This window comes from Aethalodelphis obliquidens, unplaced genomic scaffold (assembly GCF_003676395.1).
Source record: "Aethalodelphis obliquidens isolate GAN/ISIS:26980383/991018 unplaced genomic scaffold, ASM367639v1 scaffold71, whole genome shotgun sequence".
Classification (NCBI taxonomy): Eukaryota; Metazoa; Chordata; class Mammalia; order Artiodactyla; family Delphinidae; genus Aethalodelphis; species Aethalodelphis obliquidens.
Genome location: NW_020838015.1, coordinates 9,844,744 through 9,871,587, shown reverse-complemented (window position 1 = coordinate 9,871,587; position 26,844 = coordinate 9,844,744). Strand labels below are relative to the sequence as shown.

Here is a 26,844-nt window from a genome sequence, read left to right as displayed (position 1 = left end):
TCTCTTTCCTGCAGCCCAGTGCGCTCTTCCAAGTGAGCAAAGGATTATACTGCACGCGCAAGTGTGTGTGTGTGTGTGTGTGTGTGTATGTCAGGAAGGAAGGGGGAAGGAGCGGGACGGAGAGAGGCTTCTATACTCATTCATTTAAGGCAGCATTCATCTTCTAGATTGTAAAAGTGTACAAGTTAAGGCAGGGGCTTTCGCACAAAGCGACTAGGTTTGAGTCTCAGCTCTGCAACTTGCTAAATGTGCAACCGTGGGCAGGTTACATAGCTTCCCTGTGTCTTAGTTTCCTCTTCTGTAAAATGGAACTGTTAATGTACCTGCTTCCTAGGATTAAACAGAATTAACTCACGTAAAGCAGCGTTGAAATGTGTGCCTGATACATAATACAGTAAAAAACAAAAACCACTATGTAAGTTACAGTCACTAGTATTCATGCATTCAATAAATGCTTTATTTTAATGTTTTATATATATATATACACTCCAGAGAATAATTACATAGTAAACATCCATATAACCACCATTCATGAAAAAGACCACCCTGTCTCCACTGCTCAGTAGTGCCACGTTTGTCATAAATCACGTGTACCTATATGTGGGACTCAGTTTCTGAACTCTATGCTGTTCGTAATTTCTCTTGCTTTATAACAAGCTTTGATACCTGATATAGCAAGTCCTCCCATCTTGTTATTTTTCAAAGCATTTTGGCTTTTCTAGGTCTTTTGTATATCAATATACATTTTAGAATCAGTTTGTCAAATTTCAAGGAAAAATCTCTTTGAGATTTTTTTTAAATTAATTTATTTATTTTTGGCTGTGTTGGGTCTTTGTTGCTGCGCGTGGTCTTTGTTGCGGCAAGCGGGGGCTACTCTTTGTTGCGGTGCGCGGGCTTCTCACTGCAGTGGCTTCTCTTGTTGCGGAAAACGGGCTCTAGGCGCTGTGGCTAGAGCCACAGTAGCTGTGGCTCGCGGGCTCTAGAGCGCAGGCTCAGTAGTTGTGGCACACGAGCTTAGTTGCTCCGCGGCATGTGGACTCTTCCCGGACCAGGGCTTGTGTCCCCCGCATTGGCGGGCGGATTCTTAACCACTGCACCACCAGGGAAGTCCCTTCTGAGATTTGTGTTTGGGACGGCATTGAATCTCTGGATCACTCTGGGAAGAATTGACATCTTCACAATATTGACTATTTCAATTAGTAAATTTAATGTATCTCTCCATTTATTTGGGTCCCCTTTAATCGCTTGAAAATATTTGATAATTTTTTTCCATGGAGATCTTGCACATATGTTATGTTACGTCTATTCCTACATACTTCGAATTTCAGATACTGTTGGGAAACAATTATCATTTTTCTTATTTTAGTTTCTGACTCTGATGCTAGTATATATTTTGTAAAAATATTTTTTTAAAAATCAGTGCCTTTTCTGTTGCCAGACTCTGGCCCACAAGTGTCCCATCTTCACCCCTCCTCACCTTCCCATCCTACCCTGTTATGGCCCCGCCCTGTGACCTTAATCCCTCCAAAGCTGGGGGAAGAGAGGGGGGCTGTGTGCAGATGGCTCTTCAACCTGGAAAGGAGGATGGCGGCATCTGAAGGCGGGAAAGGTGAGAGCAGGCTTCCACCCCTGCAGACCCTTGGAGCAAGCCTGGGCTCTGCTCCATCCTCAGCCCCTCTGACCCACCCACTGCCCACCAGGACCCCACCCCTGGAGAGCCTTTAGGGGACCAGAATCACATCATCCTGTTCCCATCCCAGCCAGCCCCAAACACAGCCTTAGATCCCAACTGAAACCCAACCGAATCCTGGCCCTGATCCCTATCCTAGCGCCCACCCCAACTTCAACTCCAGTGCCAGCCCCAAGCTTAATCCTAACACAAACTTTACCAACCAGAGGGCAAACCCCCGTTAGAATCCAAACCCCAACATGAATACAGACCTTACCATGAGCTCTAAAGTTACCGAAACTCAACCCCAACCCCTGGATATAAGCACTGTTAGTGAGTGGGTCTCTGACTTTCCAGAAAGAGTGCAGACCCATTTTTTTTGTGTGTGGTACGCGGGCCTCTCACCGCTGTGGCCTCTCCCGTTGCGGAGCACAGGCTCCGGACGCACAGGCCCAGCGGCCATGGCTCACGGGCGCAGCTGCTCCGTGGCATGTGGGATCTTCCTGGACCGGGGCACAAACCCGTGTCCCCTGCATCGGCAGGCGGACTCTCAACCACTGCGCCACCAGGGAAGCCCCAGACCCATTTTTAAGTACCAGAGAGAGAGAGAGAGAGAGAGAGAGAGAGAGAGAGAGAAAGAGAATACACACTTGATGGTGGTAGTAAGTTGTGAAGGCTTGGAGTCAGAGACTGCCTGGATTTGGCTCCCAATTCAGCTACTTCATCAAATCACTTAACCTCTCTTTTTGCATCAATTTCTCCGCCTGCAAAATGGGGATAATACTATGTGCCAGACACTCTTCTGAATGCTGAACTCATTTAATCCTCACAGCGACCCTATATTGTAGGTACTCTTACTGTCATCTCATTATACAGATAAGGAAATTGAGGCTCAGAGAGGTTACATAATTTGCTCAAGGCCACACACAGCTACCAAGTGGTAGAGTCAGGATTTAAACACAGATAGCTTGTTTCCTCCAAAGCTGGGTGTCTTAACCAGGCCAACCCACTGCCCCTTGGAGACTGAAACAAGGCCATGGGACTTGGGAATGGCTTTAGCTGAAAACCCCAGTGCAAAACTCAGATCCCACCCAAACTCAAGTTAAACCCTAACCTTGATCCTAATTCAAATTCCAACTCATTCAAATATCCAGTCCTAATCCTAAATCATATCTCAAGAACACTTTACTCCCACCGGTATTTAAACCCAACCCAAACTCTACTACTCAAATTTAATCCTAAACTTGCTTCCAGCTATAAACTTAATCCTACCCCATGCCAATTCAAGCTCTACCCCCCAAATCTAACACCAAACCCTACTTCAATTAGAAACATAATCTCACCCTCACTCCCCTATAAACTCTCACTCTATCGTCAATCAATCAACTCCAATTCCAACTCTTATCCCCCAATCTTTAACTCGGGTACCCTCAACTTTCCCTAATTTTACATGCTCTTCTCTCCTTCCCTCAGACAGAGGGATAGGATCATGTAGGAGGCAGCCATGATTGCCCCAATACCCTGTCCCCCCCCCCACTCGGTCTCTCCACACAGACACCACCCCAGAGCCCAGTCCAGCCAACGGGACAGGCCCTGGGCCCGAATGGGGGCTGTGCCCTGGGCCCCCAGCATCAGGTGGTGAAATCGGCGGGGCATCCAGCCTGGGGACCCCTAAGCGAAGGACTCAGCACAGTAAGCACAAGACAGTGGCAGTGGCCAGTGCCCAGCGCTCACCCCGGGCACTCTTCTGCCTCACCCTGGCAAACCCCCTGCGGCGGTCCTGCATCAGCATCGTGGAATGGAAGCATCCTGGAAGGCCAGGGGCAGGGCTCAGGGGTGAAGGTCACCAGGGTACCAAGAGTCAAGGATTAAGCCAGGGCTGGAATGGAAGAGGGCTGAGGTCACCAGGGATCAAGGATTAAGAACTGGATTCAAGGGGGAGTTGAGAAAGGTGAAGGTCACCAGGGGGATCAAGAGTCAAAGACTAAATCTCAACAAGAGTTGAGGATGGCTAAGGTTTCCAGGGGGGTCAGAGTCAAGGCCTTGGTCAGGGCAGGGGCTGGGAATGTCAGAGCTGGTCACCTTAGGGTCAAGGGTCAGCATTGGGTGGGGAGGGCCCCAAGGGAATGTGGGGCTCTGAGACCACTCTGCCTGGGTCCTTAACTGTGTCCACCTGAGGCCCTTCGACATCCTCATCCTGCTGACCATCTTTGCCAACTGCGTGGCCCTTGGGGTCTACATCCCCTTCCCAGAGGATGACTCCAACACTGCCAACCACAACCTGGTGAGGCTAGCCCCGCCCCACCCCGCCTCCAGCTAGATACAGCCCCAGTAGAGCCACACCTCAAGCCTTCCAGCCAGGCCCCGCCCCTCTCTGACCCAGATGACCCTCTCCTGCCCAGCCCCACTCTCGGTCCCCGCTACGCTCCTCTTCCCCTACCCCCTGTCAAACAAACCCCACTCCCAAATAACTTCCCGATCTCCCGCCCCCTACCCCCGGCTCCGCCCCCAGGAGCAGGTGGAGTATGTATTCTTGGTGATTTTCACTGTGGAGACCGTGCTCAAGATCGTGGCCTACGGGCTGGTGCTCCACCCCAGCGCCTACATCCGCAATGGCTGGAACCTGCTCGACTTCATCATCGTCGTGGTCGGGTGCGCCTCTGCAAGGGATACCCCCAACCCTAGCTCAACTTCCCACCGCAGGCCCGCTAAATTCGGGGCTCGGGGAAGCGACTGCTTCAGACTGCCTCCATTCGGCAGCCAGAATCAGGAATATGCATTTCCACTTACAGGGACTTGTACTTTTCCGAGGAGAAGGGAGGGGGGAAGGGGGGGTCCGAACGCCTGACCCCCGCCTCCTTGTCCTGTGCTCCCCCATCAGGCTGTTCAGCGTGCTGCTCGAGCAGGGGCCCGGACGCCCGGGGGACGCCCCGCATACCGGAGGGAAGCCGGGGGGCTTCGATGTGAAGGCGTTGCGGGCGTTTCGGGTGCTGAGGCCACTGAGGCTGGTGTCCGGGGTCCCGAGTGAGTGGCTCGTCCCCCGGGCTTGGAGGTAGCGGAGGGGAGAGCGGGAGGGGAGCTGAGCTGACCCCGCCCCTACGTTGCCCACCCCTCGCTCCCCACAGGCCTGCACATAGTGCTCAATTCCATCATGAAGGCGCTGGTGCCGCTGCTGCATATCGCACTTCTTGTGCTCTTTGTCATCATCATTTACGCCATCATCGGACTCGAGCTGTTCCTCGGACGCATGCACAAAACCTGCTACTTCCTGGGATCTGGTCAGCAAGCCCACCCCACCCCACCCCCGGGACAGGATACGCCCCCTCCATTGGCTCCTAAGCCCCACCCTGTTCTCAAGGGGACACACGCAAACTCACAACACTTCGCCCCCAAGTTCAGGCTCCGCCCCCAGATAAACAAGTCTTACCCCGCCCCTCCCATATTCAAGACTCCGCCCTCAATTCCAGACTACAACCGCCCCCCTAGCTAATTGCTCCGCCCTATCACAAGTTTCCACTCACAGGTTAAGGCCCTATCCCACACTGAAGACTCCATTCTCCAGAACTGGTCCCAAATAGTCAGGCCTTTTTCATCCACACCCAAACCCCTCTTGGCCCCACCCTTCTTTCAAGAGAGCCTCCCATATTCACAAGACTGCTCCTAGGCTCACACCTCACTGTTACTCACAAGATTCTGCCCCAAGGTTTACAGTCCCACTCCTCAGATCCCTGTGGTTGGGCTTCACAGCTTCCCAGGGGTTCAGAATTCTGACCCAACACAGTCAGAGGCTAAGGGTTGTCTTTGATTTAGAAAAATCTAGAACCCTGAGGCGAGCTTCCCAGGTAGGCGGGCGTCCAAGGTGGCAACGACTGTGGGTGGGCGTGCTTCGGGTTCCAGAGCTCCAGTCTTCCCACAGACGTAGAGGCGGAGGAGGACCCATCGCCCTGTGCGTCATCGGGATCGGGGCGTGCTTGCACGCTGAACCAGACCGAGTGCCGTGGACGCTGGGCAGGTCCCAACGGAGGCATCACCAACTTCGACAATTTCTTCTTCGCCATGCTGACAGTCTTCCAGTGCATCACCATGGAAGGCTGGACTGACGTGCTCTACTGGGTGAGGTGGACGGCGGGCACACAGTGCAGAAGCTGCACCTGCCTTTCCTCACCGAGCTTGGGCGGGAGTGTCCGCCTACCCTGAGGGATGCATGCCCCTTCTCTCTCCCTAGATGCAGGATGCCATGGGGTATGAGCTGCCCTGGGTGTATTTCGTGAGTCTTGTCATCTTTGGATCCTTCTTCGTCCTCAACCTTGTACTTGGTGTCCTGAGTGGGTGAGGAACCTAGACACCTACCCGGGCCTTCCTTCCTGCCCCTCAGCCCCTGTCCCTTTACTTTGTTCCTGGCAAACTGCTAGGCATCCTTCAAAACCCATTTAAAATACCCCTTCATTCATTCAATCAACATTGAGCATCTACTGTGTGTGAGGCACTGTTTCAGGAATGGAACACGAGACAAAAATCTCTGCCTTCCTGGATATTACATTCTGGTGGGGAGAGACAGACAATAGCAACATACACAATAAATGTGTGTGTGTACATACATACACACACATATGTGTAGTGTCTTATATGGAATATGTGCTATGGAAAGAAAGGAAGAGTTAAGATAGGAATGCCGAGATCTTGTAATTACAAATAAGGACAATCAGGACAGGCCTCCTTGAGATGGTGTTATCTGAGTAAAAGTGTGAAAGAGATTGAGCCATGTGGGTATCTGAGGAAAGAGTGTTCCAAGCAAAGGGAACAGCCAGTGCAAAGGCTCCAAAGCTAAAATGTGCTCAGCATATTCAAAGAACAGCAAGGGGGTCAGCGTGACTGGGAGGTGACGGCAAGGGGGCCAGGGTTGTTCCCCCACCTAACCCTCTATTCTCCTCCCTCAGAGAGTTCTCCAAGGAGAGGGAGAAGGCAAAAGCGCGAGGGGACTTCCAGAAGCTTCGAGAGAAGCAGCAGCTGGAGGAGGACCTGCGGGGCTACCTGGACTGGATCACACAGGCGGAGGAGCTGGACATGGAGGACCCCTCAGCTGATGGCAACTTTGGTTCTGTGGCTCAAGAGGGCCAGGCCAGCCACCGTAGGCAATCCCAACCTGGCCCATTCCCTGCTCCACGCATCCTCAGATGTGGGCTGCCCTCCTGAGATCCAGCCCCAGCCCGCAGCAACTCTAGGCCCCTGGGTCTTCCCTGGAGGTCCAGTGGTTAAGACTCCGTGCTTCCACTGCAGGGAGCACGGGTTCAATCCCTGGTCGGGGAACTAAGATCCCACATGCCATGCTGCGCGGCCAAAACAAAAACAAAAACAAAAAAAACTCTAGGCCCAGCCTCCGGTTAGGACACAGAAGCCAGACTCAGATACCCTTCCCAGACTGCACCCAGAACAAAGACTCCAAATAACACACACACACACACACACACACGCACGCGCGGCCCTAACCCCACCCCAGGCCGTGCTCCATCACTGTCCTCCATGTCCCCACAGGGCCGCAACTGGCAGAGCTGACCAATAGGAGACGAGGACGTCTGCACTGGTTCAGTCACTCCACCCACTCCACACACTCCACCAGCAGCCACGGTGGGGGTCCAGCAAGGTTGACAAGGGGGAGGAATGGGTAGGCAGAGGAGAAAGCCAAAGGCAGAACCCTGGGATCTTCATGTGCCGACCTCTTCTTCCACCCTGCGCACAGCCAGCCTCCCAGCCAGTGACACCGGTTCGATGGCAGAGACCCCAGGCGATGAGGAAGAGGAAGAGGGGGCTCTGGCCAGCTGTACACGCTGCCTGTGAGGGCCCCCAGCCCTTGACCCCTGACCCAGCCAGAACCCAGAACAGACCCTGACCCCAATCCTTACTTTAGCCTCCAACCTTGACCTCAGCCCCTGACCCTCGCTGCTGACTGCCGCTCAGCCCCTGACGATGCCTGCCTCCCATCCCCCTCTTTTCCAGAAACAAGATAATGAGAACCAGTGTCTGGTGAGTTGGAAAAGTTGTGTGACTGCTGGACCCCATGACTTTGTGAGCCCCACCTCCAAGCCCTCCAAGCCCCTCATGACCGCCGGGCTCCCCCACCTGAGCCCCCCAGAACAGGCTTAGGTAGGTGATCTCAGCCGGTGGGTTCCCCATCCCCACAGCCGCTGCCTCCGCCGAGCCAACCGGGGCCTTCGGGCGCGCTGCCGGCGGGCTGTGAAGTCCAATGCCTGCTACTGGGCCGTGCTGCTGCTCGTCTTCCTCAACACGCTGACCATCGCCTCGGAGCACCACGGGCAACCCATCTGGCTCACCCAGATCCAGGGTGCACCCCCCAGCCTGCCAGCCCTCTCCCCCAGCCCCCAATTCCTTCCACCCCAGAAGCTCCAATCCAGGATCTCTCGGGTGCCCCACACCCCCAGATACTGCCCTCCTACCCAAGTAAACGCAGAAACTTTAGCCTGTTCCATCCTACCTTGTAGCTTACACTTGTATAGCACTTGCTGTGTGTGTCAAGCTCTGTTCTCAGCACTTTACCTGTACTCACTCAATTTCTCTTCACTGCAACTTTAGGTGAATTAAGTACTAAGGTGCAGTAAGTGACTAATCCCAGGACTCAGCTAGTGAGTGACAAACCCAGGCAGCCTGGCTCCAAAGTCCAGGCTCTTAACACCACACTGTCTGGACAAGTTAAGCCCTCTGTGCCTCAATTTCCCCATCTACAAAATGGGAATAGTATTAGTATCCACTTCAGGGGGTGGCGGGGAGGATTAAATGAGTTAAAGTGAAAAATGCTTAGAACATTGCCTGGCCCACATAAAGCTAACACTTTACAAGTGTTAGCTCTTACTATTATTCATCTTAATCTCAGCCCCCAACCTGAATACTGAGTACACTTCTAATCCCAACCCTCAAACCAGCCCCAGTCCCAACTAAACACCAGATTCTAACTCTACCCTTGAATTGGAGTTTTTCTGTATTCATAGAGACTGACCGAAGCCCACACCCCAGCTCTGCCCCTCGCCCCAGCTCCAAGCCCCTCAAAACCTTGCCCACTGTGACCTACAAACTCACCTGATCCCTAGTCCTAACCACACCACCGGCCTGTGCCTGGACGGATACCAACTACCCCAGATCGCCCCATGGCCCCTACCTCCCCACATTTCACCACAAAAAACTGACTAACCCAGTCACCCCTGCCCCTCTCCCCACAGAGTATGCCAACAAAGTGTTGCTCTGTCTGTTCACGGTGGAGATGCTTCTCAAGTTGTATGGTCTGGGGCCCTCTGTCTACGTCTCCTCCTTCTTCAACCGCTTTGACTGCTTCGTGGTCTGTGGGGGCATCCTGGAGACCACCCTGGTGGAGGTGGGCGCCATGCAGCCCCTGGGCATCTCGGTGCTCCGCTGTGTGCGTCTCCTCAGGATATTTAAGGTCACCAGGTGTGTGTGTGTGTGTGTGTCGGGGGAGAGGACGGGGGCCCCAAACACAGCCCCAACAGCCACCACCCCAGCTCCAATGATGACTATATCCTCATCACCATTCATTTATCAAATATCCATTGAGTGCCTACTGCATACAAGGTGCCCTTCCAGGCCCTAGGGAAACACCAGGAATCAAAGCAGACACAAGTTCCTGCCTTCCTGGAGATTAAAGTCCGCTGGGGAGGGTGTCTACTCCATTTCCATCCCCTTCCTCAGCCTCAACTTCAGCTAGAACATTATTCCCAACCCCATCTCCAAACTCAACTCCATACTCATCCCCGACCCAAACCCCATCCCCCACCCCCAACCATAACACCATCTCTAACCCCAACCACCAACCACTCATCATCCACAAGCTCATTTACAGCCCCATAACCCAAGCCCAAGCCCAAGCCCATCTCCAGCCTCATTCCTAGCTCCCAGCCTCATCCCCATCACTAGCCACAACCCCCACATCCCAAACTCATAACCATCAGCCTATCTCCAAACGCAAACCCATCCCCAGTCCCAGCCCCAATCTCATCCCCATCCATCCTCTCCTCTATCCCAACCCTCAGCCACAGACTTATCCCCGACTCAGTCATCTACAGCTCCAAATATTCCCCAACCCCATCCCCAGCTACAATCCCTAACCCCAGGCCCAACCTGAAACCCAGTTTTAGCTTCACCAACTTCCATATACCCTCCATACTAACCTCATCTCCCCTAATGCCAACACCAACCCCGAATACAACCCTCCCCTTACTTCTTATTCTCACCTTACCCCAACTCCAAAACCACTTCCAACAATGACACAAAAGCTCATCTTAACCCAGTCCGCCCCAGTGCATCCCAAGCTGGAGCCCTGCCCCGGCTCCTGACTCACCACTGGACATGTCAACCCTTCCCCCTCCATCTCTGCTGCAGGCACTGGGCATCTCTGAGCAATTTAGTGGCGTCCCTGCTCAATTCAATGAAATCCATTGCATCCTTGCTGCTTCTCCTCTTCCTCTTTATCATCATCTTCTCCCTGCTTGGCATGCAGCTGTTTGGGGGCAAGTTCAACTTTGACCAGACACACACTAAGCGAAGCACCTTTGACACCTTCCCCCAGGCCCTCCTCACTGTCTTTCAGGTGAGACCTGGAGATTATGGGATGGGTGGGCAAGGCGGGGGGACCCAAGGTTGGGGAAAGGGTCCCAAGAGTTTCATGGTGACCTCCCACCCCCAGATCCTGACAGGTGAGGACTGGAATGTGGTCATGTATGATGGTATCATGGCCTATGGCGGCCCCTTCTTCCCAGGGATGCTGGTATGCGTGTACTTCATCATCCTCTTCATCTGCGGCAACTGTATCCTCAGAGTCTTGGGAGGCTGGATCGTGGCAGGGCTGGGGAAGGATAATGGGGACATGGGCACTCCATAGGCAGGCTGCTTCTCCATCCTTGTAGCCTGAGCTCACCCCAGACATCCTGTTGAACGTGTTTCTTGCCATTGCTGTGGACAACCTGGCCAGTGGAGATGCAGGCACTGACAAGGACAAGGGCAGGTGAGGTCTGGCTCTGCCTCCAAGACAGTCTCTCCCTAGGATCCCTGACTGGGACCTTCCCACACACATCCCACACCACCAGAGATGCCTTGGTCACTCTGGCAATCCCCATCTGCAGATCCAACCTTCCAGTCCTCATTCACTGAACATGCATTTATTGAGCACCTACTTTTTGCCAGGCCCTGTTCTAGATGCTAAAGAGACAGCAGGGGTCAAAGAAGACAGAGTCCTTGCTTTCATGGAGCTGACATTCTAGTTGGGGAAGGCAAGCAAAACAAACAAATTAATATATAATAATATAATTTACTTAAATATATGTTAATAATATGTAATGTAGAAAAAGAAAGCAGAGTAAGAGAATAGAGAGAAATGAAGATTGCTATTTTGGTTAGGGTAATCAAGGAAGGCCTCTATGAGAAGGTGACAGCTAAAGAGAGGCCTGAATGAAGTGGGGGAGTGAGAGCCATGCAAATATCTGGGGAAAGAGCGTTCAAGGCAAGGGGACAGCAAGTGCAAAGGTCTTGAGATGATAATATTCTTAGCACATTCAAAAAACACCATGGAGGGAATTCCCTGGCAGTCTAGTGGTTAGGACTCGGCTATTTCACTGCTTTCACCCGGGGCCCCGGGTTCGATACCTGGTCTGGGAACAAGGAGAGTGGTAGGAGGTGAGCTCAAATGGGGGGAATAGAAAAGCCAGATGAAGGGCATTCTGGGCCATGGTGAGAACTTTGGGTTTTGCTCTGAGTGGTGGGAAGCCATGGGAGGGGTGTGAGCAGAGGAGGAGGAATGTATCAGATGTAGAATTTAACAGCATCCCTCCTGCTGCTGTGAGAATAGACTAAGGGGATGAGGGAGGAAGCAGGGAGGTTGTATGGGACCTGAGAAAGGTCTGTTCTGATTGCAATGACCCCCTCCCTTGGCCTTGCCTATCTGCTTCGATCCTTAACAGTCACCTCCTCCCCAATTTCCTCGCACAGGGAGAAGAACACTGAGGAAACTCCACAGGAGAATGGAGCACTGGTGAGTTAGAGGCCTGGGCACTGTCTACACCTCCCACTACCACCAATATCTGTCTATGCGTGTGTGTCTTTATCCCGCATCCTCTGCCTATTCATTCCTTCTTTATTGTGTCCCTCCCATGCCTCCCCTGTGTCCATCCCCCCATTATCGATGCCTACCCCATCATCAATGACCCCCATCTTCCTGTCCCCAGGTGCCTGGTGGGGAGAATGAGGAAGAGGAAGGTGCAAAAAATGAAGGAGCAGGCAAGTGGGAAAGACCAGGTGGAAGAGGTATGGGACCTTGGGGACAGCACCCAGGTGGAGCTCGTGACCCCTGAGACCCTCCTCTCTGGAGAGCAGCCTTCTCCAACATCATCTTAAAAATAATGGGCTTGGTGTGTGGCCAGGAACATTTGAGACGCTGAGATTAGAGAAGAGAAACAGACGTTTTGTTTTACTGCAGAACTTCTCAGAGCCTTTATTATAAATAGTATGTATATGACTGAAGATGGTAATGTGCGTTCAACACACATTTACTGAGCCCCTCCTGTGTCTCATGCACTGTTCTAAGTGCTGAGGACACAACAGTGAACAAAACAGTCTGAAATCCCTTCTCTGAGGAGCTGACACTCTAGCAGGGAGATGAGAATTGACCACATGACAAGCACTGTTCTAGGTGCTTTACATACATTTTCTCAACTAATTCTCTCTCCTTTGATCTTCTTCTGCTGCCAGGCATGGAGGAAGAGGAGGAAGAGGAGGAGGAGGAAGAGGAGGAGGAGGAAGGGGGTGCAGGGCATGTGGAACTCCTACAGGAAGTTGTACCCAAGGAGAAGGTGGTACCCATCCCTGAGGGCAGCGCCTTCTTCTGCCTCAGCCAAACCAACCCGTGAGTGCTGCGAGTGTACAGGGAGTTGGGGCAGGAGGGGCTGGGGCAGGGGGAGGACCAGGGAGCAGCCAAGGCTCGGGGGGGGGGGGGCGTGCACGGCCTTATGCAACAGGGCCCATGCTGTGTCTCTCGGGCTCCCCCAATCAACTCTGCGGTCCTGTGTTCTGACCATGGACCATTCCCCACTCCCCAGGCTGAGGAAGGCCTGCCACACCCTCATCCACCATCACGTCTTCACCAATCTTATCCTGGTGTTCATCATCCTCAGCAGTGTGTCCCTGGCAGCTGAGGACCCCATCCGAGCCCACTCCTTCCGCAACCACGTGAGCCTTGGGCTGGGGACTCAGGGGACACTCCCAAGGGTGTCCTACTGGGCACAAGCTGGGGCCAGGGTGGAGGCAAGGAGAAGACCCCTAGCTGGGCAGAGAGAGAGGAGCAATAATGGCAGCTGCAGCAGTGCCAGCCTTTATTATGAGTGCAACACACTTGGGGAAGCACCAGGGAGGTGATCAGTGTTTGGCAGAGGAGGGAGCTGTGCTCAGAGGTTGAGCAGACCAAGGGCGCCCATGTAGCTGAGTAGAGGCAGAGGAACCCAAATCTGAACCCTTGTCTTTCTGGTGGCCAAGGCTTTTACCTTGTAGAAAAGTCCTTGATGATGATGATGATGGGAGAGAGAGAGAGAGGGAGGGGAGGAGAGAGGGAGGGAGGGACAGCAAAACTTACTGAGAGATACACACAGCTAGGATCCCCCTCAGCCATGACTCGGTGGCTCCCCCTCTTTCTTGCCCCCCAGATTCTGGGGTACTTCGATTATGCCTTCACCTCCATTTTCACTGTGGAGATTCTACTAAAGGTGACTAATGGACCCCCCATCATACCCCCAGTTACCCCAACCTACTCCCCATCCATCTCTGCAGCCCATCTCTCCTGCTTCCATCCCCAACTCCCCTCTCTTCCCCGGATCTGGGGTCTAACTATCCTGATGGCCCCCTACTCCCCAGATGACAGTGTTTGGGGCTTTCCTGCACCGTGGCTCCTTCTGCCGTAGCTGGTTCAATCTGTTGGATCTGCTGGTGGTCAGCGTGTCCCTCATCTCCTTTGGCATCCAGTGAGTGACACCTGCCTACCCCATTCTTCCAAGAGCCAAGGCCAGGCCTGGGCCATGGCCTGAGGACTGCCCCCTCCTCAGCTCCAGTGCCATCTCGGTGGTGAAGATTCTTCGAGTACTCCGAGTACTACGGCCCCTCCGAGCCATCAACAGGGCCAAAGGACTCAAGGTAATCCCATCCCACCCAAATCCATGGGACCCAGACCCTGCCCCGCCCCTGGGGCCAGGATCACTGATCCGACTGACCATTTGCAGCGATGCATGACCACATAGCCTGGCCACAATGTGTAACCACACGGCCCTGACCACTGGCCATGTGGCCTCATCCATGTTCCTTACAAGTGACCATCCATTCCTTACCAAAGGCCACGTTTCTGTGATCCAAGTTCCTGACATGTGGCCACATACCCCTGTCTGGCAAACACATTTCCCGTTGGTACCCACACATCCTTCACCCAAGACCACATGTTCCTGACCCAAGTCCCTGAGCTCCATCCATGCCCAGAGTCCTTGCCCTGTGGCCACCGTGGCCTGCGGTGTCCATGAGCCATATCTGTGGGTGTCTGCAGCACGTGGTGCAGTGTGTGTTCGTGGCCATCCGGACCATCGGGAATATCATGATTGTGACCACGCTCCTGCAATTCATGTTCGCCTGCATTGGCGTGCAGCTCTTCAAGGTGGGAGGAAACACTGGAGGGAGGCCCAGGCATGAATCAAGGCACGGGGCCGGGGGATGAAGGGTGAATCTGCTTGACAAATATCCTCTCTGCAGGGGAAATTCTACAGTTGCACTGATGAGGCCAAACACACACCCCAAGAATGCAAGTGAGTGCCTGAAACCCTGCCCTCCATGGAGCCCAGGACCCTCCTAAAGTCCAAAGAGGCCCCTAGATCTCACCCAGGCCTCTAAAACCCCTAGATCTTCCTCCAAAGAACTGCAGAGACCCCCCAGATTTTATCAAGGCCCCCAAGACCCCAGAATTCCTCAAGACCCAAAGATACATCCCGAGAATTCTCCCAAGAACGGCAAAAGCCCTCAGACATCACCAGTCCTTAAGAGGCCCCCCCAATAACCGCCCAAAACCCCTCTCCACATTCCCCAGAGTTACCTACATTCCACTCCAGAATCCCAACCATCCCCAAACACCCGACCCCCACCACCAAGTCCCCAGCTTCCGTCTTGAGACTCCTACAGAGGGTAATAGTTCGCTGAAATGGTTCGCTGAACCATTCTTGGTTCAAATTCGTCTCATGAGGCTTGGTTACATTCCTTAACCTTGATGAGTCCCATTTTCCTCAACTGAAAAATGGGGATAAAAAGAGTGTGGATTTCACAAGGTTGTTGTGAGGGGCAAATGAGTTACTACAAAGAGAGTGTACTACAATGTAAAGTTAGTACATGTAAAGCCTAGCACAGTGCCTGGCATATACTTAGTGCTGATAAATGTTGGCTGTTATTTGTATTGCTTTTTCCTGGATGGCAATGATGGTGATAATAATGTTGCTGACAGCTAACGTATACGGCCCCAACAATATGCCAGACACTGTTCTCATTGATTAACAAAATTAATCCTTGTAACAAGCCAGGAAATACGTTCTGTCATTATCCTTATGTCATAAATGGGGAAAACTGAAGCACAGAGGTTAAATGCCCAAGGTCACCCAGCCAGTAAATGGAAGGGCAGGACTGGAACCCAGGCTATCCAGCTCCACCACTATGCCCTGCTGCCTCCGTACTGGAGACACCAGTCCCCATTCCACAGCTCCCTACCCCTCCTCACCCACCCAGCATGTCTGCAACATCCACAGGGGCTCCTTCCTGGTCTACCCCGATGGAGATGTGTCAAGGCCCCTGGTCCGGGAGCGGCTCTGGGTCAACAGTGATTTCAACTTTGACAATGTCCTTTCAGCCATGATGGCCCTGTTCACTGTCTCCACCTTCGAAGGCTGGCCTGCGTGAGGGGCAGGGCCCCAGGGATGGGCAGGGGACTGGGCAAGAGTCTTTAGGGGATTGGCTTTGGATATCCTGGGGATGGGTGGAAGGGTAACTTGGGATGTGAAGAAGGTCTCTGGAGAGTGGATAGGGTTTTCTGGGGACTGGTGGGTGTATCAGATGACTAGGTGGGGATCTCCCAGAAGTTGGCCGGGGGTGCTTAGGGGACCTGGGTGAGGGGGCCTCCAAGAATTGGGTTAGAGAGGTCTCTGAGGCACTAGGTGGAAGTCTAGAGAGGACTGCGTGGGATTTAGTGGGGGTACCAGGTATAGGTCTGGGGGGACTGGGTGGAGGTCTTGGAGGAGATGGAGCTGGAGATTCAGGGGTTTCCAGATAGCTGCACAAGTCTTTGGGAGTACTAGGTGGGGGGGCGAGGGAGCAAGGAATTCAAGTTGATAGGACAGGGGACTTAGAGATCTTTGGGGGCTTGTTGGGGAGTTCTGGGGATCTGCATGGGGATCCTCAGATGGCTGGAGGAGAACTGGGAGTCTGTGGGAACTTAAGGGATTTGGGGGTCTTGGAGGGCCTGCATGGGGATTCTCAGGAAGGTTGGATGGGGATCTCTAGATCTCTGGAGGGCTGGGCTTTGGGAGTCTTTGAGGTCCGGGTGTGTAGGTCTCAGATAGTTAGGTCAGGGGATTTGGGGATCTTTGGGGATATTCTGGGGTGCCTAAGGTGTCTGGGGACAGGTCTGAGGTGTCTGGGATATCCCTTTACTTGCCTCCACTGGCTCCCCAGGCTGCTATATAAGGCCATCGATGCAAACGCAGAGAACAAGGGCCCCATCTATAATTACCACGTGGAGATCTCAGTGTTCTTCATTGTCTACATCATCATCATTGCATTCTTCATGATGAACATCTTTGTGGGCTTCGTCATCATCACCTTCCGTGCCCAGGGCGAGCAGGAGTACCAAGACTGTGAGCTGGACAAGAACCAGGTGACCTCCGACCCCTGATCCACCAACCCCCCACCCCCACCCCAATTCCTTGCCTCGGGACCCCACTGCTCACTCATGCCTTGCACCTATATGCAGCGCCAGTGTGTGGAGTATGCCCTCAAGGCCCAGCCACTCCGCCGCTATATCCCCAAGAACCCGAATCAGTATCGGGTGTGGGCCACTGTGAACTCTGCTGCCTTCGAGTATCTCATGTTCCTGCTCATCCTGCTCAACACGGTTGCTCTAGCCATGCAGGTCTGAGCTCCCCACCCTGATCCTGCCAGACACCTGACCCTATTCTGTCTGCACAAATCCTTGAGAACTGTCAGGAATGCTTTAGGCTGCAAGTAACAAAATCCCCAACTGACAGAGACTTAAGCTTTAAAGATATGTGCCACATATATTCAAATCAAAGGCCGATAATCATAAGTTGTATCCTGATTTCAGAGATGTGAGAATGTGGGAAAAATGGCAGATGGCAAATGTAAGTTGTCATTGACTGTGAAATGCACCCCAATTTCAGAGATTCTAAACTGTGAAAAGATGTGTATCCTTGGAGTCAATGAATTATGATAGTTACCTCACATAGCAAGCAGTGCAGAGGTAGGCTGTTTGCTCATTGCTCATCAGGGACCCAGGCTCTGTCTTTCTGCTCCACTATTCTTAGTAAGTTGGCGTTCATTCTCATGATTGTTGCTTCATGGTCACAAGTTGGCTGCCACAGTTCCAGATATCAAAACCACACTCAGAGAAGGAAAAAGGAAGGAAGCTTGCACCAAGGGACTCTCCTCACTCGACCCTTTTATTGGAAATCAAAAATATTTTTCACAGAAGCTACCCAAGCAGCAGCAAGCTTATGTTTCTGTCAGAACTAGCTGCAAGGAAAGCTAGGAAATCAAGGGCTGGGCTTTCCAATATCCATAATGGGAGGCGGACAGTGTGAGAGGCTTGGCCAACCCGTAGTGCTACCACATCCCCAGACTTACCTCAGTCCAAGACAGAGAATATTTGGTTGGGGTGGGGGGGGAATCTCTGCCTCAGGCTATGTCCCCACATCTGATTTTCTCCCCCAGCACTATGAGCAGACTGCTCCCTTCAACTATGTTATGGACATCCTCAACATGGTTTTCACTGGCCTCTTCACTGTTGAGATGGTGCTCAAAATCATCGCCTTCAAACCCAAGGTACCCCCAAGGCCTAGACCCATTCCTTAGGGTGGAACTCCCTGCATAGCTCTCAGGGGGGCAGCAACCAGGGAGTCATGAGACTAGGGAGGAAGAGGGATCTAGATGCAGCCTTATCATGTGATCCAGCCTACACCCTGCCTCCCCAATGCCCCCAACCACTACTAGCCCCATACCCTAGCTTGCTAGCTCTGAGAAGCCAGGGCACTGCTTTCCTCCTGTCTACAGCATTACTTTACCGATGCCTGGAACACGTTTGATGCTCTTATTGTGGTGGGCAGCGTAGTGGACATTGCTGTCACTGAAGTCAACGTGAGGACTGGCTCTCCACTAACCCACTCACCCCCTGCCAACCTTCCCTCACCTCAACCCCAGGGCTTTCTTTCACATGGGGAGGTGGTTCCCACTCACATCCACCCCACTCCTGGAGACTCAGAGCTCCTCCCTCTAGCTCTATCTCTTGAGTCCCTATTGGGTTCAGCCAAAGCCCCCTTCTACCAGCTCCCGCTCATTCATTTGCATCCTCTGGCTCCAGCATCTCCTAAAATGACTCTCCTGTTATTTCTATTATTTTCTTCATTGCCTCATTGCCCCCTCCATTGGTCCCATCATCTCCACCAACTCCTGCTTTGACTCCATCATCTCCTCTGATTCCTTCATTGGCTCCATTTCCTCCACCGATACCATCGTCTCTGACACTGGGTCTTTCACGGTTCTGTCATCACCACTGACTGCACGGTTGGCTCCATCATCTCTTTCACTGGGTACTACATGGTCCTCCATTGACAATGCTGCTGGGTCCATATCTCCATCACTGGCTTCTCCATTGGATCCTCCATCGGTTCTCTCATCTCCATGAAACCACCGGCTTCATCATTTCCTCCATTGGCTCCAATATCTCTCCTCCACCATCTCCTGTGCCCTCTCCTCTACCTTTCACCCTCATTACCAACTTTTCCTTCAACCATCCTGATCCATTACCACGTAAGCTTCCTTATCATCCCTTGGATAATAACTCTACCATCCATTATCCCCCGTATCTCCTCCATCATTTCTCTCCTGTTCATTGGCCCTGTGATCTCATCATCTCCTCCATCACCTCTGTTTTGGCAATATCTCCGCGCAGAATGGTGGCCATCTTGGCGAGGTAGCCCCCCACCCCACCTCACAACAGGGACTCTCTGCCTCTCTCTTCACCAACCCTCCTTTCCTTTCTTCCCAAAAGTCCTTAGAAATGCTCCCTGACCACCCTGGGGCCTGGGTTCTGAGGGATTTGGAGGCTGGGAGGGCCAAAGCATGAGACAGGGAGGTGGCTGGGGCAAATGTGGACTGAGCATACCCACCACACGCCCAACCCCAGAGCTCTGAGGACAGTTCCCGCATTTCGATCACTTTCTTTCGCCTCTTCCGAGTCATGCGGCTGGTCAAGCTTCTCAGTAAGGGTGAAGGGATTCGCACATTACTCTGGACATTCATCAAGTCCTTCCAGGTAACTCCCCCACTCCTTTGTTCACCCCTCATCCCCACTTCACACCCTCAGCTTGTCCTTTTACTGCCCCCAGAACTACACCTTCCAGCATGCCATACCCATGTGCAGCTTACCATTTCCAGTTTTCTCTCTTTTGTGGGCTCTCAATTCCCAACACGTCTTGGCCTCACTGACCTTACTCTATTGTATTTAATACTGTGTCCGTATTTGGGAGACCCTGGCAGTCATGGGCACTTTGGGGATGGACCACATCTCTCAGCAGGCCCCGGCTTGAGTGCATTCTGGGGCTTAACAGTTCTCTGCCTGGACCTGAGTATCTATCCTCCTCTCCACCCCCATAGGCCTTGCCCTATGTGGCTCTTCTCATCGCAATGATATTCTTCATTTACGCAGTCATTGGGATGCAGGCAAGTGAGAACCCTGGGGAGCATCCCTCAGGCACTCCTCTGTTGAGGGGGGTTAGATAGGAATGAGCCCAAAGTGGGGGTAGAAAGACAGACAAGCTGCACCACCCTGAGTCAGTCCATACACCTGTGAAATGGGATCAGCAGTGCCTGCTTGTCAGGGTTATAAGGATCCTTTGGGTATTAGGTGTTGTGAAATGGATGGGAACCTGTAGGGGCACGGAGTCACCCCTCTGACACAGCCCCTGTATGCCCACAGATTTTCGGCAAGGTGGCTCTTCAGGATGGCACACAGATCAACCGAAACAACAACTTCCAGACCTTTCCACAGGCTGTGCTGCTTTTGTTCAGGTGACACACACACCCTCTCCCCTGCTGCTTTGATCTCCAGCATGCTTTTGGGTACCCACACATCCTCTCTGGGCCCCAGACTGCCTGAGCTATGGAAGTAACAGGGCAGCATGGGGCTCCATATTGCCTGAGACCTTTCCTGGCTGTGTTCTAAAGAATCTTTTAGAATATTCTAGCCTCAGCCATCCTTTTTCTGGCTGCAAGACGTGTACCTTTCATAGGCCTCAGCACCCCCTCTGTAAAATGCAAACATGATCGTCATCAACATGGCCACACCAGCTTTTAAAATATTGAAATGCTGTTTTTACCAGATGTAGCCCCTGGTAAGAAATAGGTCATATCCTCACCCCTCTGGCCCCCACAGCGGCCCTTGTCATGACTTCATAGCCTCCCCCCAAGATGGCACCACTGTGTGACCCGCAGGTGTGCTACTGGTGAGGCATGGCAGGAGATAATGCTTGCCAGCCTTCCTGGGAGCCGGTGTGACCCTGAGTCTGACTTCGGCCCTGGTGAGGAGTTTAGCTGTGGTAGCAATTTTGCCATAGCCTATTTTATCAGCTTCTTCATGCTCTGTGCATTCCTGGTAAGGACCAATCCCCACAACCACCACTACTGCCCCGGGGGCTGGTCCTGATGGGGATGAGGTGGGGAGCCCAGATCTTCAGAGAGGGTGAAAGGGCTGGCCTGACGACAAGATTAACCCGGGGACTCATGACCCAGTGACCATAGAAGCTTACCTCCGCCTCCTACCAAACCCCCCATACTCTTCTCTGCCCTTCACCTAACCTCTCCTACTCACTGGCCCACAGATCATAAATCTCTTTGTGGCTGTGATCATGGACAACTTTGATTATCTAACCAGAGATTGGTCCATCCTGGGCCCCCATCACCTCGATGAATTCAAGAGGATCTGGTCTGAATATGACCCTGGGGCCAAGTATGCCCTCTGACCCCATACCTGGGATACCAGAGGACAGTGCACTGCCTCACAGTCCTCCAACTCTGGAACCTCTGACCTATGCCTCCCATTACCCAGGCAGTAGATGCCCCAAGGTTCCCACTGCCCCTGTCCTCTGCCTTTTCCCCTCCCCCACTGACTGCCCTCCAGTTCTTCCCTGGCAGACTATGGGGTGTTGGTGGGGCGAGGGAGTGATGAGCTGGTAGGGCCTTGAGTAAGGACCAGAGGGGGTGTCTCCAACCCAGTAGTGCCTCTCTTCTACCCCCACCTTCCCCAGAGGCCGCATCAAGCACCTGGATGTGGTTGCCCTGCTGAGACGCATCCAGCCACCCCTGGGATTCGGGAAGCTGTGCCCACACCGAGTGGCCTGCAAGGTCTGTGCACCTGCCCACCACTGCCTCTGAGAGGACTGTCACCACACAGCAGGGGTGGGCAGGGACCCTGCCTTGGGTGGGGAGGGGGTGTTTGGTGGCATCCTCAAAGGTTTCTGCCCTTGGGCATCACATGCCTGCATCCCTGGCATTTGCCCAAAATGGGTTCCATGTCCCTGGTGTGCACAGAGACTTGTGGCGATGAACATGCCTCTCAACTCAGATGGGACAGTGACATTCAATGCCACACTCTTTGCCCTCGTTCGGACATCCCTGAAGATTAAGACAGAAGGTGTGTGGGGAGGAGGGGGAGGGGCAGGAATGGGAGGGTCCCTGGGGAAGGTGCAAGGAGCAAACTAATTGAGAGATGGGCCCCACTCTTAGCTCTGAACCTCAAAATAGGTGACTTTGCCTTCTCCAGGCTTGTTTTCCCACCTGTCCAACGGGGGCAGTGTTTGGCTGCGGTAGAAGTTTGTGACGTGCCCTCCAACAGTGAAGGAGTGGCTGTGAAAGCCTCTTCCTATTGGCTCATGCCCCACATCCTCTCCCCATGCAGGGAACCTGGAGCAAGCCAATCAGGAGCTGCGGATTGTCATCAAAAAGATCTGGAAGCGGATGAAGCAGAAGCTGCTAGATGAGGTCATCCCCCCAGCTGACGGTGAGCTAGCTCCACCCCAATTCCTTAAGCCTGCCTCTGAATGTCAACGATTGCTCACCACCACCAAACCATCACTGGCTGGAGAGGGAGGGGTGCAGCGGGAGAGTCCAAGCTTTGATGTGGGGGTGTGGGGAGCAGAGGACTCCTGTGTGACCTTGCCTCCTCTCCCTTGCTTCCAGAGGAAGAAGTTACCGTGGGCAAATTCTACGCCACATTTCTGATCCAGGACTATTTCCGCAAATTCCGGCGGAGGAAAGAAAAGGGGCTACTAGGGGCCGAGGCCCCCCCAAGCACCTCCTCTGCCCTTCAGGTCTTGGGAGCAGGGCCTGAGCTGGGGGGGGCGGGTATGTGGGAGCTCTGTGGCTGAGGCTGACTGCCTTCTTGATCTCATGGAACCCATGTCACAGATGAGGAAACTGACCCAGGACCCACAGAAGGTCAGGGGTGACTGTGGGGCTCCTTCCCCCACCCCACACTCCTGCTCAGGGACAGGGAAGTTTAGACCCTGAGCTACCCACTTCCCTGTTTTCCCACCCCCACAGGCTGGTCTGAGGAGCCTGCAAGACTTGGGTCCTGAGATGCGGCAGGCCCTCACCTGTGACACAGATGAGGAGGAGGAGGAAGAGGGGCAGGAGGGAGAGGAGGAGGAAGATGAGAAGGAACCGGAAACGTACAAAGTGAGGACAATAAGCTTTCACTCCCCCAGGAACTCTTGATTGTAAAATACTCCCTCAACCCCCCGAGTGATTTCCATACTGCGTCTGGGAGGAAGTCCCCCAGAGAAGACCCCCTGCAATAGACAAATGTTTTTTTGGTACCTACCACCCACTGTTGGAGGGCAAGAGCCAGATTTGGCCCCTGGGGAGCTCACTGGAGACACACTATTTGACCAAGTGACTTAGTTATAACCTGGATGCAATGCTCAATCCTGTGATTTCCACAGGCCCCAGTGGGCTCCCAGCCCCCATCTCGCCGGAGCTCTGTGATTTCTGTGTCTCTGCCTGCCTGGGACAAACCACCAGATTCACTTTCCCTTGGGCCCAGTGACGACGATGGGGGTGCTCCCAACTCCAGACAGTCCAGTGTGCCCCAGGCTGGGTCCCACGCCCACAGGTATGGCCAAAGGTCTGCAGGAAGATTGTGAGGGAAGGCAGGGACTAGCCACTTTATGGGGGTACTTCAGGGGGCAGAGGGTTTTTCCAGTGAGACAAACATCTATTAAAAGAAAGCCCATGTCTCCTTTAAAGCGATGACAGGTTAATTTTATGTTATGTGAATTTTCCCAGTTAAAAATGTCTAGTGTTTCTGTAGAAGGTAGGACATGAAATGAGAAGGGACCGGGCCCAGGGCCACACTGGGGGTATCTGGTCTGCCTAACTTGCCTCACTTTCCCCAGGAGAAGCTCTGGGGTTCTCATTTTCACCATTCCGGAAGAAGGAAGTTCTCAGTCCAAGGCAACCAAAGGGCAAGAGAAGCAGGATGAACAAGAGGAAGTCCCCAGCCAGCACTCTGGCCACGACACGTAGGATGAGCCCATGAGCCACGTGCGAGAGGGACGGCACCCCATCGCGCATGCCCAGGCTTGAGCTCACCCCAGCCCTCCCTCCCAAACAGGCTCTCCTACCTAGATGAGCAGGCAGGGACTCCCCCACGCCCCATCCTTTTGCCACCTCACAGACCCCAGAGATACGTGGATGGCCACCAAGCACCACGTCGCCGTCTGCTGCCCCCAACACCTGCAGGTGAGAGTGGACATGGGTCCTGGGGGGCCCCATGGGCCATAAGGGCAGAGGGCTGGGGAGGCACTGACATTCCTCTTTGCCCCTGGTACCCCCCACACCCCCAGGCCGGAAGCCTTCCTTCACCATCCAGTGTCTGCGGCGCCAGGGCAGTTGTGAAGATTTACCCATCCCAGGCACCTATCATCGTGGGCGCAACTCAGGGCCCAGCAGGGCACAGGTGAGGTGGGGGAGGGGGGCTGAGGCCCGGAGGGGTGGGGGGCAGCCTAGGCTGAATTTGTCAAACACACTACATATCGGGCCCTTCTGAAGAAGGGGGCACATGTGAATTCACACAGTCCTCACTGTGCCTGTGAGGTGGGTACTGTTACTAGCCCCAGTGTACAGATGAGGAAACTGAGGCCCAGAGAGGCTTACTCAAGATCTCACAGTTAGTAAGTGGCAAAGCTGAGATTTAAACCCAGGCCTTCTATGCTCTGAAATAAACCCAAGGCTGATGTATACCCATTCAATTTGACTCCAGTTGTGTTTGGGGGGTAAGAGGTAGGCACAGGAGTGATTCCTAGATCCTCATGCCCTACCCATCAACCACTATGCTCCTGATGTTTATTCTGGTCCAGGGTTCCTGGGCAACCCCTCCTCAGCGGGGCCGGCTCCTATACGCCCCACTGTTGTTGGTGGAGGAGGGTGCAGCAGGGGACGGATACTTCGGCAAATCCAGCAGTCCACTGCACACCTTCACCTGTCTGCACGTGCCTGGAACCCACTCAGACCCCACCTATGGCAAAAGGGGCAGTGCTGACAGCCTGGTGGAGGCTGTGAGTCCAGAAGGGGAGGGGGCCGGAGGGATGGGAGAGAAGGGGAGAAGGTGGGAGCTTGGGAAGGAGGGTCCCCAGTCTCTGTGTTGTGTATGTAGCTATCCCTTTGCTCTGTGACTTCTGCTCAGCAAGATGTGTGCCCCACTGTCCCCCACTGACTTCCCTGCGTGCCCTCACGGGTTCATCACTCTTCCACACCAACCCCTCTGTGCACACTGCTCCGACTCCATGCTGTGCCCTCTGTCAACACTGATCCCATCTGTGCCCCCAGGTGCTCATCTCCGAGGGCCTGGGCCTGTTTGCCCGAGACCCGCGCTTCGTGGCCCTGGCCAAGCGGGAGATTGCAGATGCATGTCGCCTGACACTGGACGAGATGGACAGTGCCGCCAGTGACCTGCTGGCACAGGGGACCAGCTCACTTTATAGTGACGAGGAGTCCATCCTCTCCCGCTTTGATGAGGAGGACCTGGGAGACGAGATGGCCTGCGTCCATGCCCTCTGAATTCCCATCCCTCCCCCACTGCTCAATAAACCTCCTGCCCTCCCTTCCTCAGAAGGAGACCGGCATGGACCACACCCCTGGATTTTGGTGTCTTTGCACTGGAGGCCTGGGGCTGCCCAGCGGTCCTCATCTATCCATCCCCTGTTTCAGCCCTGAGCCACTGCCCACACGCGGGTATTTCCAGAAACCAGGACAGCCGGGCCTGATTATTCAGCGTCAGGGAAGGAAGAAGGAGGAGGGGAGGCGGAAGAGGCAGCAGCCAAAAAAAGCTGGAGACAAAGTGGAGGTGGTGGGGGAAGGGAGGTTTCTGGACAGATGGAGGAAAGTGGAGAGAGTGAGGATGTGTGAGGGCTCGGATAAGGGGTGGGGGAAAGTCAGAGATTCCACAAGGGGTCAGGCAGATCAGACTGGGGCAGGACAGATGGATCGAAAGGAAAGGATAAGGAAACCTCCAGGAGAGTCCTGCCAGTAGAAAGGCCTGGAGGTTAGAACTGTGATGTATCTTAGGCAGAGGGGTCCTCTGACAGCACGAGGAAGGGAGGCTAAATTGCGCTCACCCCACCTCCCCCCTTCTGCTTGTGAAAAAAGAAATCTAGGACTTCCCTGGTGGTCCAGTGGCTAAGATTCCATGCATCCACTGCGGGGGGGCACCGTTCCATCCCTGGTCGGGGGAACTAAGATCCCGCATGCCTCCAGGTGTGGCCAGAAAAAATAAATAAATAAAGAGAAAAAGGAAATTTAAATTCATTCGTAAAAACATGGGTGACAGCAAAGGGCGAGGCTCCTAGCCTGGGGCAACCCACTCAGGGCTTACCTGGCTCTCCTGAGACTAGCTAATAGTACCCCACTCCCAGATCCCAGAGCTCCTCTCTGTTTCTTGCCCTACTTTTAGTCATTGCCCAACCTTTGGCGTCTCATTCATTCAGTGAAGGTTTATCGGGCATTTATTTTGTGCCAGGCACTGTTCTGGGTTTCCCTCAGCACAAACTGAGCTGGCTTAGACATGTGACGGCGGTTGTCCAAAGTGGTAGTCATCCTCACTCCAAAGGAATCGGAGGTGGTGTTAGAAGTGACACCGGATGCGGCCACCCCTGGGGACGGTCTGACCTAGGGTCTCCTCCCAGCTCTCAGAGCAGGGGTTTCTCATTTGTCTAATTTGTGTCAATGGAACCAGGACTGAAATTTGAGGGAAGCCAAAATTGGAGGCTAGAACTCAGAATATAGAATTGCACTAGGTCTGGAAACAAAGGCTTGGAGTGGCTGGGCCGGTTTATTGTGGGAAAGTAAGTCATGGGCAGGGTAAAGAGAGTGAAGGGCGATTGCTGAGGGAGGAGGTGGGATAAGCCACCTGAGGGCAGATGATGCAGACCCTTGAATGCCAGGCCCCAACCCCTGGGATTTTTCCTGAAAGCAGTGGGGAGCCATGGGAGGGATTTGAGCAGGGGAGTGACATAGTTAACTTTGCATTTTAAATAGATGCTCTGACGGGTGTGCTGAAAACAGATGGGAGGAGGAAGAGACTGGAGATGCTAAATTTGGCAGGAACGATGGTCGCCTTAGCCAGGGGAGGTGGCAGAGGAGATGGTGAGAAGTGAGTAGATTCCAGAGATGTGTGGAAGGTAAAACGAACCATTTATTGGGCCCTGAGCTAAGTGCATTACAGTGACTATCTTGTTTAATCAGTGCAACAATCCTCTAAGTACCATTTTAAATTATTTTACCTGTCCAAAGTCATACAGGAA

General features: G+C 53.4%; 1 protein-coding gene across 1 annotated transcript; it reads left to right on the top strand.

Moving 5' to 3' along the window:
* The first annotated feature begins 830 nt into the window (after positions 1-830).
* Positions 831-26,232, top strand: CACNA1F (calcium voltage-gated channel subunit alpha1 F). The gene is made up of 47 exons (XM_027091270.1): positions 831-1,659; positions 3,377-3,381; positions 3,848-3,953; positions 4,182-4,321; positions 4,551-4,693; positions 4,795-4,947; positions 5,586-5,782; positions 5,895-5,998; positions 6,607-6,797; positions 7,202-7,294; positions 7,407-7,500; positions 7,664-7,690; positions 7,849-8,009; positions 8,899-9,124; positions 10,073-10,280; positions 10,377-10,497; positions 10,613-10,694; positions 11,675-11,717; positions 11,911-11,962; positions 12,434-12,587; positions 12,781-12,910; positions 13,381-13,440; positions 13,589-13,695; positions 13,777-13,864; positions 14,265-14,372; positions 14,468-14,520; positions 15,505-15,651; positions 16,427-16,628; positions 16,725-16,883; positions 17,702-17,812; positions 18,041-18,124; positions 19,173-19,301; positions 19,643-19,708; positions 19,965-20,056; positions 20,480-20,639; positions 20,866-20,993; positions 21,292-21,388; positions 21,575-21,677; positions 21,942-22,043; positions 22,223-22,353; positions 22,586-22,720; positions 22,987-23,156; positions 23,440-23,565; positions 23,658-23,785; positions 23,890-24,002; positions 24,403-24,600; positions 24,872-26,232. The coding sequence occupies exons 1-47, from the start codon at positions 1,585-1,587 to the stop codon at positions 25,100-25,102; spliced, it is 5,733 nt and encodes a 1,910-aa protein (XP_026947071.1). The 5' UTR covers positions 831-1,584; the 3' UTR covers positions 25,103-26,232.
* Positions 26,233-26,844: the final 612 nt, after the last annotated feature.